Here is a 17,613-nt window from a genome sequence, read left to right as displayed (position 1 = left end):
GATTCCCTGAGCTCCTATTCCCACTCTCCAATCTGTTTTTGTTGGTTGAGGAATCCCACCAGAACAATGGTAGAACTGGTGTTTGGGGAAACCTAGAGAACAGTAAGAGTGATAGTCCTTGGTTGATAGGTTATTGCTTCAGAGACATTTCTTTACCTGAGCAGAGAAAGAGAATGACCAAAGGGCAGGAAGAAAGAAAAAGAACAATTGGGAGCAGGAGCAATTTCCTGCTGACGTCCCCATTGAATTTCTTGTGAGAATGTGGCAGGGAACATCAGAAATCTACCTTCCTTCCTTCTTTTTCTTCCTTCCTCCTTCCCTTCCTAGTTGGCATGCAAATGGCTGCTGCTGGGTGGAGGGAACAAGGGATTGCAAGACTGGCTGGGAAACTGTCACAGAATGCTAAAAGTGAAGATTTAATTATGCTATAATGCTTTTCACCTTTAAAATAGGCCCTTGAGGTTATTTGTGTTAGGAGGATGAATCATGCCTGTGACGCATTTTCATGGACAGACTATATTAATAATAATAAAAATCTGATATAATTAACATGAAGAATCCCAGCCTACACTCCAGCCATTCAGAAATTATTCCAGAAATCTCTGTTGTGGCAACTCCTTTACTGAGAATTTGAATTTAAAAAATAGCATGGAAACTTCAGGACTACTAAATTTCTCATTGGGCAAAAGGTGGAAGAAGCAGGCAGAATTAAAAGATGTTCATGGTCTCTAATTTTTTTTGTTTCCCTTACATTATTTCTTCCAAGGTCCTGTCCAACCCTTTGATTCTATATGATTTACAATCGTGTCTGAAGAGTCCTTACTTTCCTTAATATAATTCAAATATTTTACTGTTATTGTGTTCTGCTTATCACTTTTGATCCTTAAATTTCCTCCACTCACTGGTGAAGATTTAACGCAGCTGCAAAGTTTTTTAAGCTATTCCCCATCTTATGTATTAACCTTGTGAACTCTAAAGCTTCATCTCTCCATTATGTATTCAGGATGGACAGTGATTAATATTTATGTTACGTATGTGTAAGAGTGTAGGTCTATACATATGTTGTATATAGTATGTTTAAATATGTGTTGTGTTATCTATGTGTACACATTGAGAGCAAACAACTAAATTTCATTTTTAATGTGTGCCATTGTGCCCACAGTAAAAATGACAATAAAGGTTACCTATCTATCTATGGCAACTAGGTGTGAACTTGGCTGAAACTCAGTCTCTACCAGCCCCACCTTTGGGAAGGCTTTTGAAATCAACACTAAGAATACCTGGAATTCCTTGAAGAATACCACAACACTTTCTCACAGCCATCACTGTGCAACACAGTGCTCAAACAACCTGGGATCATTCTGCTGAATTTTATGCAACACCTCTATTGGATGTTTTTCAAATTATGAAACTATTAGTGTGCTGAGAACCCTGTGGATCCAATGGAAGAGCTCTATAACTTCTGAGTTTATAGTAAAGTACACTGGTTTATTTAGTTGATATGTTTCTTTACATAATGCAGAAAACACATTTTAAAATAATTATATAAGGACATAAAAACACATCAGTGATTGGTGAACACTTTTTAATACAAGATTTTCTCCCACCATTACAGTGTCTAGTGGCATAAACAAACAGCACTGGTGCTTAGGGGAAACCAGCTGATGAGAATGCCATTGTTATTATTCTGTTCACTGCCCCTTCGCCTCCAGTTTCTATGGTGACAGGTAGGCCCAGGCCTGAAATTGTTTGCGTGTGCGCATGACCAGTAATAAAGTGGTATCAGTTGCTAGGGACAACGGCACTGTTTGGAAGGCCCTTCAAGCTTGCAGCATTTAGGCTTAGGAGGCTGTGGGTGTTGATAAAGTGGGGGACATCTTGAAATGTAGGCCAGCCAGTAGGGCTATTGGCATCAAACTGGTAACTCAGGGAAGGGGGAGGAGTAGCTTATTAACTTTACTTCCAAAGTGCATCTGTCCAAATGCACTGTGCCTTACCTGAAGCCACTTAATGATCTTCCTTGACCTCTTTTGAGTGAGGAGAAGTGTCCCAGAGCCTGTCTTTACTTTACAGCAGTCACAGGACAATATTCAAGCATCAGGGATTGGGGGGGGGGCATAAAGAAACTTTCTAGGGCAAATCTATACTGTCGCCCTCACTTCCAACACATATCCTTCTAGCCCTCTCAGAGTGGGGGCACAGGTCTACGGGGGAGAGCAAAATTAACATTTGTTTTCAGGTTTTAAATTCTGTTCGCATATTTTAAAAGAGATTTGATGAAAAATGCCACTGGAACAAGTTCAGAAGTGAAGGTCATCTTAGCCATTTATCCACTAGCATGTTAACTGGCCATGTCAGCACACAAAAATACTTTGCAAAACAGTCAATATGGCTTAGAAGTGTTTGCTTTGTGTGCAAAGTCAGCCAGAGGCTGCCCAACCCCCAGCCAGGGGATGGACTCATTATTGCAAAAGGTTTCTCCTCCCTCTAGTGTACCCAAAATAGTCTCAAAGGACAAGGAAAAAAAAAATCCATGCGTAAAATGATTTTGTCTAAAGAAAAAAAAAAGCTGGGAACCACCCTGAGAGTAGCTCCAACTTCTCAGAAGGAAGTTCAGTTCTTTTTTTTAAAAAAGGCAAGAAACCGAGACATGGCTCTAATATTTAAAACAATTACTATGAAAGACCAAAAAAAAGAAAAAAGGAAAAAAAAAGCAACATGAGCATAGCATCAGACCCAGTGAATTGATACTAAGAAGCTAAGCTCATACAAACTGCTGGCAGCATTACCACTATTATTTTTTATAATTAATAAAATTTGACGCTGTATCAAAAATTTAGTAAAAAAATTAGAGCTGAGAGTTCACTGATGTTTACTAAGAACTGCTTCTGGCATCTGTTGTTACTTTTGCCATACGTCAGACTGGTTCTACTGCATCTGTATGCAATAGAAAACAGTGAAGGAGTGAACTGGGACAACCAGAACGGTGGAGGGGACAAGGGGCTGTTCCAATACTGTGGGCCCAGAAGGAGTTCATATAAGGAAACCTCATTACACTCTGTAAAAATATTGCATCTTCACCAAAATACCTCAAGAGTGTTTCAAAAGCCAAAGTGTACCTTCCAGATGGAAAAATGTCAGTGCAGCACCATGACCCTTTGCAGTCTACAGATACCACTGTTGGGCCTCCAATTTCCAAAAGGCATTACTCCATAATTCTGCTTTTTGATAATGGCAAAGATACTTCAAACTCCATTGTTAAAGATATTTGTGCCATCTGTCAAGCAACAGCAGGCTAGAGAAACTAGAGCGCTACAGTTTGCAGAAAGGACCCCAGGTGATGACTGAATTGTATAATATGTGAAAAAATAGGATTCCTTTGATAAAAAAAGATGATTCCTCAGCCTGATTGGCATTGGAAACACCCTTTGAGCTTATTTGTAGTAAAGCACTTCCCTCCTTTCCCAAATCTATACAGATACGTTTCGGTAACAGTAATTAAGTGTAAAAACTTAATATTGATTTCATAAAGTCCTTTGAATTTAATTCTTAGGCTATGTTTCATGTTATGCCCTGTAGCTAGACACACTTGAATAGAAAAGACAGTACAGTTAGTTTTAAAGGCAAACAGCAGAGACCAACCCAGTGTGCCACCCCTAGTGCTGCCTGCATGTCCAGTCTCCCTTTGCACAAAATGCTTTGAGACGCCTGCTGTCAGAAATATTTTGAGCTGAGAAGGTTTTTTTTTTTTCTATGAATAAACAAAACATAAGCTGTTAGGCAAAAATAAAATCAGTGTCCCAAAAGTTCCACAAGCACTCTGGTTTTGCAAATGCACTCGGAGAGGGCCTGCTGGGATCAGGCAATGTTTGAGATTCTGAATGTTGGTTTTCTAATTGGCAACAGATTTGCAGGCCACTGATCCCTACAGATAACACTGGTGTGGAACTAAAGGCTCCATCTCCGAAGGTGTCTCTGGTTCATTAAGGAGGGACATAGGGAGGTGGAGACCTGTAGGGGGTCATGTTCTTTGGGCGGGAACCTTTACCCTCCATGGGTGTTGTGAAAGGAGGGGGAGGCTGATAGGGAGGGGCATTAGGGTCTTCATCCCGCAAAGGTGTATATTCTCCTATGACATCTTGGTTCAGCGGAGTGGTTTCTGGCATATTTTGATTTGGATACTCAGGGGGAGGGAGAGGAGCCTTTTCTTCCTGCAGAATCAGTGGCATGCTAGAGGAAGGGGGAGGCTTGGAGTCATCCAGCTCATCTGCAAAGATTATTGGTACTCCTTTCTTGATAAAGGTGGCCTGGTCTTCTATAGTGAGTTTGCCTTTTCTCTTTTTGCGATAACAAATCATAGCAATAATGCCAGCTATAAGCAAAATGGCTGCCACCACTACTGCAGGAATTACGGTGTGCAGATAAACATCATCTTCACTTGTCTTTTCCGGATCTCGTGGAACAACCTCCGTGGGACGTACTGTTGTAGGGAAGCGATCTTTAGTCACAGGAATAAACTGAATGTGTTTGCAGCTACCAGCACCAACTACAGAAATATTGATGGGCTTAAATTCTGGTTCTAGGGTATTTGAAAAAACTGTGCTTGGAACTCCAGAGTCATCAGAAATTTTTCTACTCAGGACGACAATCTTTTCTTCGGGGCAGGGATCCAGAGGCAGAGTATTATTTGTCCATTCAACTAAAATAGAACCTTTGCCAATATTCTCTATGGTAATAGTACTACTGTTTCTATCACCAAGAGCAAATGCCAACTTCTTTACCAACATAATTTTTTTATGAATGTCATTGGCTACTGTATTATGGTCTCCATGGAATCTGGCCTTAAATTTAACTGGAGGTATCTCATCATCTTCAAGAGTGTGGACAAATATTTCAAAAGCATCCACAGCTGAAAGGCCACCTTTGTCTGTAGCATGCATAAAAAACTCATGTCTGCCTTCATGGGTGTGATTGGGTAATCCGTACATTAATTGACTAGTGCTATTGAACTGCACCCAGGAGTTTTCCTCCAATGCTTTCTCATTTTCAAGTTTCATAGTCAGTTGTAGTTTATCAGTGGTAGTATCTTCTTTGTCGTAGAAAGTGTCGGAAGGTATTTTGAGCTCAAAGTATGCGCCTACCCATGCATCTACCCTGTCAATATGGTTTTTCAACTCTGGTGGATCATTGGGCACACGGGGAATTCCAACTGCAGTAGTGCGAATACGAGTTGGTGGTGAAACGGTTTTTTCAGCCACCAGGCTTGGTTTAGTAGTCCGAGGAGGCTTTGGAGGTCGAGGAGTTTTTGAAGGTCTTGGTCTTCGTGTTGTTCCTGTATCAGTTGTTGAGGGTGTTGATACTCTTGGAGTTGTTCCTTTGGGTTTCTTTGTTGTGGGAGGTGTAACAACAGCAGTAGGTTCTACCTGCCCAGGCAATGTTGGTCGAATCTGGCCAGAAGTAATAGTACCTGTTTCTACTGTTCTGGTTGGCTGAGGTGGGGTAAGGGTGGGTGTCTGAATAATAGCACCTCTTGTTCTAATAGTAACTGTGGGTTTCTTAGGCAATGGTACAGGCTCTCTTACTGGAGGAGCTGTTGTTTCAGTAGGAGGTGCAATGGCTGGAGAAGTTGGTGTTGGAACAATTCTACTTGGAGGTTCTTGGGGGGCAGTTGTTGGAGGTCCAACAGCAGTCACAGGCGTTGGTGTAGCATTAATCTGCCGTCTTATTCTCTTTGGAAGATTAGGTTTCTTGTTTGCAATGTGCCAACCAACTACAGGGTAACCAAGATGAGCAGACATTGTTCCTTCCTTAGCTGGAGATTCAACATTACTTATGTTGGGAACACTGTTTTGGCTCAGAGAACAACCCAGTTTCCATGATAGCAAGGCTCCATTTTCCACCACCTTCTTAGCATTCCCTGGCCCAGCCATAAAGGCTGACATATCAAAGAGTCTATTATTTACAACAGGAACTAATTTCATGTTATACAGTTCCACTTCTGAGAAGGTTTTCATTCTATTCAAAAGCTCAATTCTCTGCTTTGGTGTCATTTTTGTTAAGTCAGCATCCAAAATTACAGTCAAGATGGTGACTGGTTCCTCAGCGCTACACACAAATGGCGATGCTTCGTTTACATCTTGTAAAGCCACCCGTACCGACTGAGGTTCATTATGATCTTCAGGATGAACTTCGATTGAAAAGACATTGGTGGTTTGGGGCACGTAGCTTCCATTAGATACCAGATGCACTGCAGTCACCGAGATATAATGAATGCCTTTATCTGTTTCAAGTGGGAGACCTTCCAAGGTTCTGCTCTCAGGTTCCCAGTGCAACCAAGAAGGTAAGGATTCTTTTCCAGCTTCAGCAATCTATTAAAGTGAAAAAAAAAATGACAGCTACATTATTCTTTAGAAAGCAATAATACACAAAATGCAAAGCACATTTTAGAAATTCTCCTAATCGGCAGCTACTCAAGAAAAATATGGATGCTGTTGAGAAGCTACGGGAAACTGAAATTTTGTTTCTCCCCATATGCCAAAACTATGAAATTTTCTGGCGTACTGTGAACTAATTTTTCTTCCAAAAAAAAGGCTAATCAAACATAGAAGATTCTTCTTTAGTTTGTTAATCTGTGAGCTGGGATCTCTGGTTTCTTTTGGCCAAACTGAAGCTTTCTGATTCTGGTTTTTCAGCAGGGAATCTCCTGGCTTCATCCATCTTAGTAAACAGACCATTGTATGTTTTTGTGGTTTATTCAGCATATTTTACTGTTTTAATAGGTTTTTAGTATTTTTACTGGTAATATTTTTTGAACTGTTAGTAGCCCAGAGTCATTGACCGAGATAGGTGGCTATAGAAATTGAATGAATGAATGAATGAATAAAATTATTACCATTTGAGTGGGAATGGCTGAGTTGTAAGAATGCAACTTTTTATAGCAAACCAAGAATACATAAAATAACTGAAAACCGTTAGAAGCTGTTCCTTATAAACAGGTATCTGCTTATTGCTTATGGAGTAAAAGTCCTCTACCAAGGATTAATCTTTGTATAGTTGGAAATAAATGAATTGAGAGTAAAAGGAATGTTATCTTTCATAAAGGATTAGGACAAATCATATAAATGCTTAGTCTTAAACTTTCATAGGCTTATTTGGGAGACTGGGTTAATGCTAGAGCTTAATACATTCCTAGCCCACATAATTAAGCTACCTCTTGAAGGATAAGATCCTTTTTGATTTGGCAGTTTCTTAAAACAAAGTGCCCTAACTCTGCAGCAAGAGTCCTCTTGTAAAAGTAATAAATAATGAAAGAATCTGGGCTGGCAATGCAGTTAAGATGCTGGGCTTGTAGGTGCAGACTCAGGTAAGTGTATGTCTTCGCCTAGCTCTTGACCACCTAGCAGTTTAAAAGTATGCAAATGTGAGTAGATAAATAGGTACCACTTTGGTGGGGAGGAAACAGCGCTCCATGACATCATGACCACCCAAACATCTTCAGACGGCGCTAGATCAGTCTTGAATTGGAGATGAGCGCTGCCCCCTATAGTCAGCAACAACTAGCAGAGTAAAATCCACAGGGACTCCTTTCCTTCCTTTCATACTGTACTGACTGAAAATATGTGGACACACCAGTGGTAATAGAACAGGACCGAAGCAAGGACTGTGTGGCATAGAAGGTTGAGAACTTGTACAGAACTGAAAGATAGTTTATTTGTTGTTCATTTCCTAACACCATCTACACATGTATTCAAAAGCATCAAAACATTCATATTTCAAGTGATTTTTTTATTCCATTTCTATCCCACCACAATCCAAGTGATTTTCAGTTTTTTAAAATTACCCAGATTTGCAGCAATAATAATATACAAAAGCCACTGCTGTCTTTGTCAAGGAGACAAAAACAATTTTAAAAATGGCAGTACAACTAAAGTGTTGAAACTGCAAATGCACTACTAAAGGGACCAAATGGGCTTTTTCAAGGAATGTTTTAACTTTTCTTGTAGATATCCCTGTTCCCTCAGACTTTAGGGCTGGGAGGTTAATTGTTGGGTTTATTTAGTCCTAATCCTATGATTAGAAGTGGAATATTTTTAGATCATGGAATTTTTGTGTTTTATTTGTCTTTGGCTGTTGTGATTTTGCTTTGGCTTTAAGTCTTGTTTGCTGCCTGAGAAATTGTGAATGAGATGGGTAGCTATATACATTGTAATATATGTATAAAAATATACACATACATTTTTGGCACTGCCACCATCTAGCATATCCAGCCATTTTCTCCAGGGCAACCTGAATAGGAAACACAAAATTCCAGCACAAAAGAAACGTATTATGTGTGTGCTATGTATTATATAGGAATGCCTGACTCAGGCATTTGAGGGGATAAAACAGAGTTGGGTCTATTTTAAAATATCAGTAATTTTGCTGATCCAAATTAGTTGTAGACAAATTTTATAATTCCAGAAGAAATAATTCAGACTTTGTTGCTTTTAAAGTAACAGAAAAACAAAAAAAACAAAAGAAACAAAACAGAAAAATACATATTGTTCTTTTAAGAAGTGATCAGTCATAAGTCGAGGATTATCTATAATAAGTTTTTACTGATATTTGTTATCTATGATGCGCAAATGTTAAAGGCTGAGTGGAATAAAGAATTAGAGGTTCCTATATTGCCTAGACAATGAGTGTCTTAACGTCTATAGCAAGAATATCATTGGATCTTCAATTATGACATATACAACAAAGGATAATATTTAGAATTTATTGGACTCTATTACTTCTGTATAAAAATGGATTGTCCAGGACACCATTTTGTTGGAGATGTAATAAAGACAATGCTTCTTTAAAACGTATGTTTTTACAATGTCCTATACTTACTAAGAGAAAGTAGTGAACTAGTAAGGGGATTCTCTATCCCCTTACTATAGCTAATTGGAAAGACGAATGTATGGCCTATTTATTTAATGGATTAAAGACTTGATGACACTTGCTATTTATGAGCGGATTGCCTATAATGTAGGTTTTGTATGGATAAGTATAATGAAATATGGGGCTCATTTATACAAAATATAGCAACCTTTTTTTTAAAAAAAAAAAGATTATGTTGTGACTACATATTCTATATTTTATTTTTCTGTTGTATTTTTTCATTTATATTTTAAGCATTTGTTATGTATTCTTTTTTTTTTTTTAAATAATTCAGACACTTTATTTTCTTTCTTTGGAGAGCTTAACCAAAATAGCTATACAAATTTCAAAGTATGGCAGTCACCATCATTTGCATTTAAGGTCTGCGTATTTTTTCCTAGCCTTTCCTAGAAGTAATTTTATCACAGTGAATATGTAAAGGATTAATTCTAAGAGTATTAGGACTAAAATGAGTAACTACCCAATATCCTCCAGCCTAATTTAGGAATGAAAGAGCATAACATAAGCAAAAGTAGCACTTCAATATTCAGAAGACTCTAATGAGAGTTCACTTCACCTAGTTTTTTTTTCTTCAATTTCACTCTTCCAATTTCTCCAAACAGAAGTGGCCTAAAGGGCTCTTTCCAACTCTTATAACTCTAAATGAAAAGTTTAACTCATGCTATTTAGAATTAGAATCCCTGAAATATTGGACTACATAAGATCATTTTAAAAAAAACCTTCAAATGCACAATTCAAGGAGGAAAATAAAATTATGTTTATATATATTATTTCTTTGTAGAAGTGAAAATGTCTGGCAACCTCATTTATTCTGCAGGTAATTTGATTAACTTTTATTTAATTGTTCAGAGCATTATAAACACGACAGCTGTTTTTATAAACATTTATAAACTGTAGTAAAATAAAATGTGTGTAAATGTATGATTAGCATAATAGATTCAGCTTACTGTTCCACTGATTTCACTAGACATGTCTCTGGGTTGCCCTTTAAAAGTTTAAGATTCTTTAGAAACACTCCACAATGAAATGAATTACTGTATAACGGAAAGACCAGAGGAATAGCTTTCTTCTGAAATCTTGTCATAATTCTATAATCAATTCTTCACTAATACATAATTACCTTCAACATATACAGTGTATTGTAACTGGCTACTGTTTATCTTCTTGCTAGATATACTGTCAGCGTTACCAACAGACAGACAGAGCTGCCAAATTTCCCATAGTCATCTTCCAGCGATCTCATACTCTGTAGCAGGCACACACCTGCCGCACCCATCTGCCCACGCTTGGTAGCACACATGCATGCGCCAGACTGCAGCACCCCCATCATGACAGCCACAGCCACTCGCACACTCTCTTATACCTCCAAAGCACTTCTGCCTGGCCACGCCACATTCCACAACACTCGCTGGCCTGCCGACCCGCTGAACTGCCTAGACCTGCAACTTCCTAATGGATTACACTACTGACTTTGCTTGTTGGATGTCAACAGGAAATTCCAAGTCACAATCCTATGATGGCAACGGGGACTGCCAGGACTGCTGTCACTAAGCGATGTGGTCATATGGCACACTTTACAACCACTTAGCAACAGAATTCAGGTCCCAGCTCCCATGGTTAAGTGACAACTACCTCTTCTAACCAGATTTTCATGTTGGCGAATCTAAAGATGAATTCTTAAATGAAAGTCTTCAGGCAATTCTAGGGCTGTATAATATACACTATACTGGATTGCTTAAAGCTCAGTGATACTATTGCAGGTTCCCTCCAGAAGCGGTGAATGTTCCAACACTGGAAGTTTTAAAGAAGAAACTGGACAGCCATTTGTCCAAAATGGTATAGGGTTACCTGCCTGAGCAGGGGGTTGGACTTGATGACCTCCAAGGTCCCTTCCAACTTCATTATTATTATTATATTATTATTATTTTCTCATAGCAACTTCCTATGAACTGAAGGAACAGATGCTAAAGAATATCAGTACTGCCATCTGTTGGGGAGTTACAACACTGGAGGCATTACTTTTCATTCAAATGACTAAAAGTTGAGTTCAATTTATAGATTTTAATTTTTTTTAAAAAAAACACCTCATATCTGCAAATTGGAAAAATGTGATATTTAGCAATTAGACTATTTGACATCTCATTACCTCTCTATTAACATTAAAACAGAGTGATACAAATTGTTTGCAATATATCATGTCATGTAAATAAAATGGACCCCAAATTCTTAATTCAAGAAGAAAGCTACTAATTCTAGTAGTCTGTGAAGAAACTCATTGTGCACTATATGGACTGTTTAATGAATGTCATAAATGAGTTTACTAAACAAAATTTCCCAATGATCCCAATGATCATTTGTAATGTAGAAATTTATAGTGTTGCTTTGGGGGGAAAAATCTAATTCCTGATAATACATAATCTTATATCTAGTTAGAATTCAGCTCATATGAAAGGTTCATCTTTTATTTAAAAGTAGTAAGTTTACAGTTAAAAAATAGTTAAGAAATGAATAGCCTTTGAGACACAGCAAATGTTGAAAATATGGATATTAAAATTTGCGTACAAAACATTCTGACAGATTTTGGTTTGGCTAAAGTCATGTGTTTTATGATAGCACTGAATATGCTGCTAATTTATTAGTGTTCTATGTAATAATAAATGCATTTTAATTATATCAGAAAATGCAGCAAAAAAATTCAAATATGCCCCATAGATCCAGTGTTTTTACACTGAATTGCCAACTTAGTTTTCCCCAAATACATCACCCTGGAAGTTCCACCATACCATGAAAAGTTGAATAAGAAAAATATGAAGGGCTCCCCAAACATATATGGTACTGTTTCATAGCAAAGATCACATGAAATAAGTATTTGCAAGTTATTAGAGGGAATATACTTTTTTCCCAGCAAAACAGACACTTGTATAATATCCATATTCCTATGTCTGGGAAAACTGTGCCTTTAAGATGAATGCTTTCATAGAAAATAAGAAAATTCCTCCATTTTGTATAAAAACGCCATCCTTTTAAAAATAGTTTAACACGTTTAGATCTTGAGTGTTCTGTAGTGAAGGTTCATATTTAACAATATGAAACCTATCTTTATTTTGCTACTATACAACATGGCAAAAACTTAGAACAACCTAACGCTTGCTATTCTAGAACAAGTTAATTCTTGCTATAGTCTCCAAACATGACGACTATATGTAAGAGTAGCAGAAGAATTTAGCTTTGGGTGTGCTGAAAAGGAATGTACTGTATACACATATCACCTAAGTGTTTGGTTTTGTTCAAATTGATCTGTAACCAAACTGACGTTAGTAGAACCCTTAAAAATAAGACAGAGCATAATTCAAACACTTTGGCTACATGGCTACATATTTTCCACACTCTGGCAAGAGCCAAATTTTTATTTAGTTCTTTCTTTGTACATGCAGATTATTTGAACGGTAAGACTACAATCTTATGTATGCGTATTTGGAAACAAACTTTAGTGAAGACTCAAAGGCTGAGTCTGAAATAACAATCTGAAATTTTCCAGAGACCAGGCATACTAGCTACCAGGTAGTACATTTTTTTTCTCCAATAAAGTAATTGCCCATGCAGTTTAACAAGCAAAATAAAAGATGTCTAATTAGATAATTAAAAACACTGCTGACTGGTCAGAGGTAGCTCATGAGATAGAAATAAAAGATGAACCACCTGAGTTCAATGGACAATCTTGGGGAATACATGCCAGCACATCCTGGAGTTTAGAATCTTTCAATAATAAATACTATAATGGTTGGCTTTTTATAATTTTTCACATCTGAAGTCAGATATCTCAACAGTCGTCTTCCCAAACAGTTCTCAGATACTTCAATAACTGGCCCTTAAATAACTGTACTGCATGATTTTTAAACATATATTTTAATAAATTTGTGTTCTCTAAAATATAGTTCTGTTTTAAAGAAATACATTTTTAAGGAAGGTATTTAATAACTTTTTTAAAATGTCTGAAATTCAATAGAGGTCTGTTTGTACACTGCCACTTTTCTCTGTCTTCCCACCACACTCCACTGTTACAATCTGCCTTTCCGGATAAGTCTCTGTAAGCTCATGGGCCAGGTAGATACTATCTTCCAGAGTTCTGTGCATGGAAGCTGTTCCAGTTATTATTATTATTATTATTATTATTATTATTATTATTATTATTATTATTATTATTATTATTATTTAAAAAACTCTTAAATTCTATATAAAATATTTAATTCAAAAATGATACTTTTTAAAGCATACTTATCAAAAATAGTTTATTCCAAATATTGATATGTGTGTGTGTGTAATCATAGAAACGCTTCAACCATGACCTTTTCTTTCTTGCTCGGTTGAAGTAGTTAAAACCCGGCAGCAGTTTGGGAAAGGGAAAGATGAAGTATGAATAGTACACTGTAGCTATGCTACAGTATTTGAGAGGACATTAGTCCCTACATTGAAAAATTGTGTAATACTGTATTATATTTCCTAGAACACTAAGCATTTGCTGCTGATAAGAGACAGGCAGGCAGGAAGACATAGACTTTAAAGTTAAAAAAAAAACCCACTTCATAATATTATTCCAAAAATCTTTACAATAGCCCTATAAAAAAGTTCAGGGATGCTATTTGTATACTGTTTAAAGCTTTCGTAAAAAAGATAGCAGCTTCTTTAAGATCATACTGTAGAGCAGGCATTTCAAACTGCTGGCCCGTGGGATGGATGCATCACATCGAAACCACGCCCATCCCATTGGGGGAAAAGTCCTGATACGTCGCACGACGTCACATGACCTCGTGAGTTTGACATGCCTGCTGTAGAGTAAGAGTTAAAGCAAATGTGATGCTCATTTCGAAAAATAGGTTCTATCCTATACTCAGAAAAGATGCAACTCTAATCCTCTCTTCAGGAATTTTAAAAAGAATGTAGAAAGAAAAGTTGGCATCAGTTCGTATCATGTATCTCAGCAGGATCAGGAAAAGTCATACAGGTAGTCCTCGACTTACCACAGTACCGAAAAAAGTGACTTTTGACTGTTTTCACACATGATTGTTGTGGCATCCCCATGGTCACACAATCAAAATTCAGACATTTGGCAACTGGCTCATATTTATGACAGTTGCAAGGTCCCGAGTCATGTGATCATCTTTTGCAAGCAGTCAATGGGGAAGCCAGATTACTTAACAACCATGTTACTAACTTAACAACTGCTGTAGTTCATTTAACAACTGTGGCAAAAAAGGTCTTAAATGGGCAAAACTCACTTAACAATTGTCTTGATTAGCAACAGAAATGTTGGGCTCAATTGTGGTTATAAATTGATGACTATCTGTACTGTACTACAAATTTACAGTTCCAATTTAGGTAGTGTAGAAAAAAGGATGTAATCTTCCCTTATCTTTTGTTTCAACAATTTTTGAACAAGGCATACTGGCTCTCTGTAAACCATGATTCACTAATCAAAGCTAGTCTTGAGAGTGCATACTTCCTGATCTATGGTTTTTCTTTCTGTGCCAGTACTGATGATTGAAACTACAAGATGTTTAAACCTGCCCTTATTGGCATTACCTGTAATTTAGGAAAAATTACAGCCAATGCATTTTAAGAACAGTAAAAGCGATAAGGTTTCTGGGAGACAAATTCTTCTCCCTCATTTCTTTTTACCACCACTCTACAATCCTTACATATTACTGTACCATGGTATTGGGGGCTCTATGTGGAATGTAGGCATTCCATTCCATTAGGCCTTACTACAGAAACCTTCTCGATCTGCTACTTTACCTGTTACTTACTCTGCTTTCCTTTGTGCCCTTCAATTGTTAAATTCTATTTTCCACACAGAAGGAAATGGGAGGAAATCGCCCTGGAAGGCAGAATGTAAGAAACATAGAGTAGTGAACCTAGATTTAAGTACTGGAACTTGCCATGTAACAAACTCCCCTCTGCTATGCTTTGTAAATTAACTTAGATATGCACATTTCTCTAAAGATTTAAGGCAGAAATTAATCATTGCTCCTCCATCTGATACCAGTGGCAGAGCTCCACAAGGCATACCAAAAGTCAAGCATATCGTGTATCATGGTGTTCTTTTCAAGATGATTTGCATAGTACAGCCTTACCCTAAGAATGTTAGCTATCAAGTATGCATATATGCAACAATCTGTGCCAACAGCAATGTGGCTTTCCAGTCCTTTCTCTGAGTAGAAGATGAATTATGAACAAAGTTAAATTTCAGATGTAAAATTTTACAAGATGCTTTATATTCCTTTAAAATTTTGCAAATTTTTAAATGTGGTCACTTTTGACTCAGAAGTCAGTCTGCATTATGATGCCTCATACACAGGACTGGCCTAGGGGTATTTTAAATTGGTTTTAACTAAATTTTAGTAGAAGCGGCCTATTTAAATATTTATTTTTAATCATTTTCTTAAATTTTGTATGTTGTATTGTATTAAGTTGTTTTTAAACTGGCTGTAAGCCGCCCTGAGTCCTCCGGGAGAAGGGCGGGGTATAAATATAATAAAATTCAAATTCAAAATNGAAGATTAAAACTTCACTTTAACTTCCACAGCGAACTAACCATCTAATTGGTGTATTTATACTTTGATGTTGGCCTTTCTAGTATTAAGATTAGAAAGTTCTATGTGATTGTAAAAGCTGATGGTGACTAGGAGAGCTAAAAACAGACAGAAAAAGAAGCCAAGCAATGGGAGAATACTAAAACCAGGCAACGTGTAAGTTTCTTAAATATTACTATATAATACTGTAGAACCTTTCCAAACTATATGCACACTATTATACTACAACTTCTCTCTTATTACCCGACTCAATATGTTGACTGGAAGGGATATAAGATATATTCATCCGTGTCTGGAAGATGTCACGGTGGTGAAAGCTGCTATATAGATTGCTATTGTTAAGAGTTCACTTGTAAACCTCATTATAAAATTCAAAAAGTAAACTCTAAACCCAAGCAAGTTGTTTGTTGTGAAATAAGAAATTTGAGCATTAGAAGTTTTGAACTCTCCTAAGTCTTTAGATATTTTGAAGCTATTTAAAAAAAATTGAAGGAAAGAGTTGACAGTGCTCATCCTGGAAGAGAATCAGGATAAATATTTCGGCTTACTTAATCGCCAGTCATTAGGGCTGCATCTTCCTTCCCATAAAAGGAAGGAAGATGCTGAAGTGTTCATCTTTTTGACTTTACAAGGATTTTGCTCCCATTTCTGAGAACAATTCAAAGAAATTATCTGAAGCACTGCTATCTCTTGCACTAAAGCTGCTATCAGCACCAATCACAGATCACATTTCTTGCCAATTACAGAAAGACACCAGGTACCTTTTAGGCCGTTACACCCCATTTGTAAGACTCCTTTCCTCCCCCCAAAATATACTGTACCCAGTTCTGCCCTGGCTTTGGCGTCAGGGGCAAACTTTAAAAAGCTTGAGCAAACAGAACCTGCATCTTCTTTTAAAGTTCCTTTGCCAATTTGATTGTTTAGTCTTATGTTTAATGTTTAATGAGTGCTATTGACTGATTTAGACTGGCATTGATTATACAGAAACACTGAATCCTACCAGCTGAAGAGCTGATTTGAAAATACTGAAAGTGTAATATCACAAACCAATAATTACTGAGTACTTTATTTAGCGTATGCAGACTGAATGTTATTGGGGTTTTGTTTCCATAAAAAACTGAGACTCATCCGTATGTCCCCTACCAGTTCCATCATTACATTGTTGGTACACTAGGAAAAGCCTGTGTGCAGTTAAGAGATTTCTCTTTATAGGGAAATGCCCAATACTTCATGAGTCTAGCAGAAAATATGAAGGGGGGGGGAATAATAGTAAGGTAGCTATTTTAAATTTCAAGCATATAGCTACTTAGCTCTTTTAAAAGCTAAGAGTCTCAAATTTTATACTGAAGTACAAAGCATGGGGATTAATATTGAATAGTCCCTTTTAATGACAGTTCATCAGTTTATGATGGTCCTTAGTTTTCTAGACCAGGGGCCCCCAACCTGTGGGCTGCGGCTGCTTAGCCACTGGGCTGCATGAAGAGATGGCCAATGCACACGCACATGCTCTCACCACCACTCGCGCTAGCACCGCCCCGAGCATCCCGCCGGCGCTAACACCACCCCGCCCCAAGCGTCCCACTGGCACTAGCACCGCCCCGAGCATCCTGCCAGCACTAGGGCTGCCCTGCCCCCAAGCATCCCACCGGCGCTAGCGCCGCCTCAAGCATCCTGCTGACGTTAGCACCGCCCCACCCCCGGGCATCCCACCAGCACTAGTGCTGCCCATAACATCCTGCCAGCGCCCCCCCATTTGCAGCACTTGCGCCTGCACAGCCATTTGCATGTGTGCATGCGCTTGCATATGGCCGTTTGTGTGTGCGCATGCGCTCACATGCAGCCCATTTGTGCGTGTGTGCACGGGGCTCATTTTTGCGCACGCACATGCACGGCCTATTTCAGTGATGGCGAACCTTTTAGAGACTGAGTGCCCAAACTGCAACCCAAAACCCACTTATGCATCGTCGAGTGCCGGGTGGGTATGGCCCATTGGCTGGGCGTGGCCCATTGGCTGGGCGTGGCTGCTGTGGTAACGGCAGACTGGGTGGGACTAAAAAGTTCAATCAATTCCAACTTTGCAAGATCTTTTTTTTTTCCA

At 38.0% G+C, this 17,613-nt stretch overlaps 1 protein-coding gene across 1 annotated transcript in view; it reads right to left on the bottom strand.

Annotated features, from left to right (window-relative positions):
- Positions 1-2,806: 2,806 nt before the first annotated feature.
- DAG1 (dystroglycan 1) overlaps positions 2,807-17,613 on the bottom strand; it is a 31,024-nt gene continuing 16,217 nt past the window's right edge. The window contains exon 2 of the mRNA XM_015817889.1: positions 2,807-6,368. Within this exon, the coding sequence (XP_015673375.1) occupies positions 3,984-6,368 (2,385 nt within the window). The 3' untranslated portion in view covers positions 2,807-3,983. The remainder of the gene's footprint in view (positions 6,369-17,613) is intronic.

Source organism: Protobothrops mucrosquamatus, unplaced genomic scaffold (genome assembly GCF_001527695.2).
Source record: "Protobothrops mucrosquamatus isolate PMUCROS unplaced genomic scaffold, P.Mucros_1.0 scaffold653, whole genome shotgun sequence".
NCBI classification, from domain to species: Eukaryota; Metazoa; Chordata; class Lepidosauria; order Squamata; family Viperidae; genus Protobothrops; species Protobothrops mucrosquamatus.
Note: the sequence above shows the minus strand (reverse complement) of the source record. Positions and strands in the feature narration are given on the sequence as shown.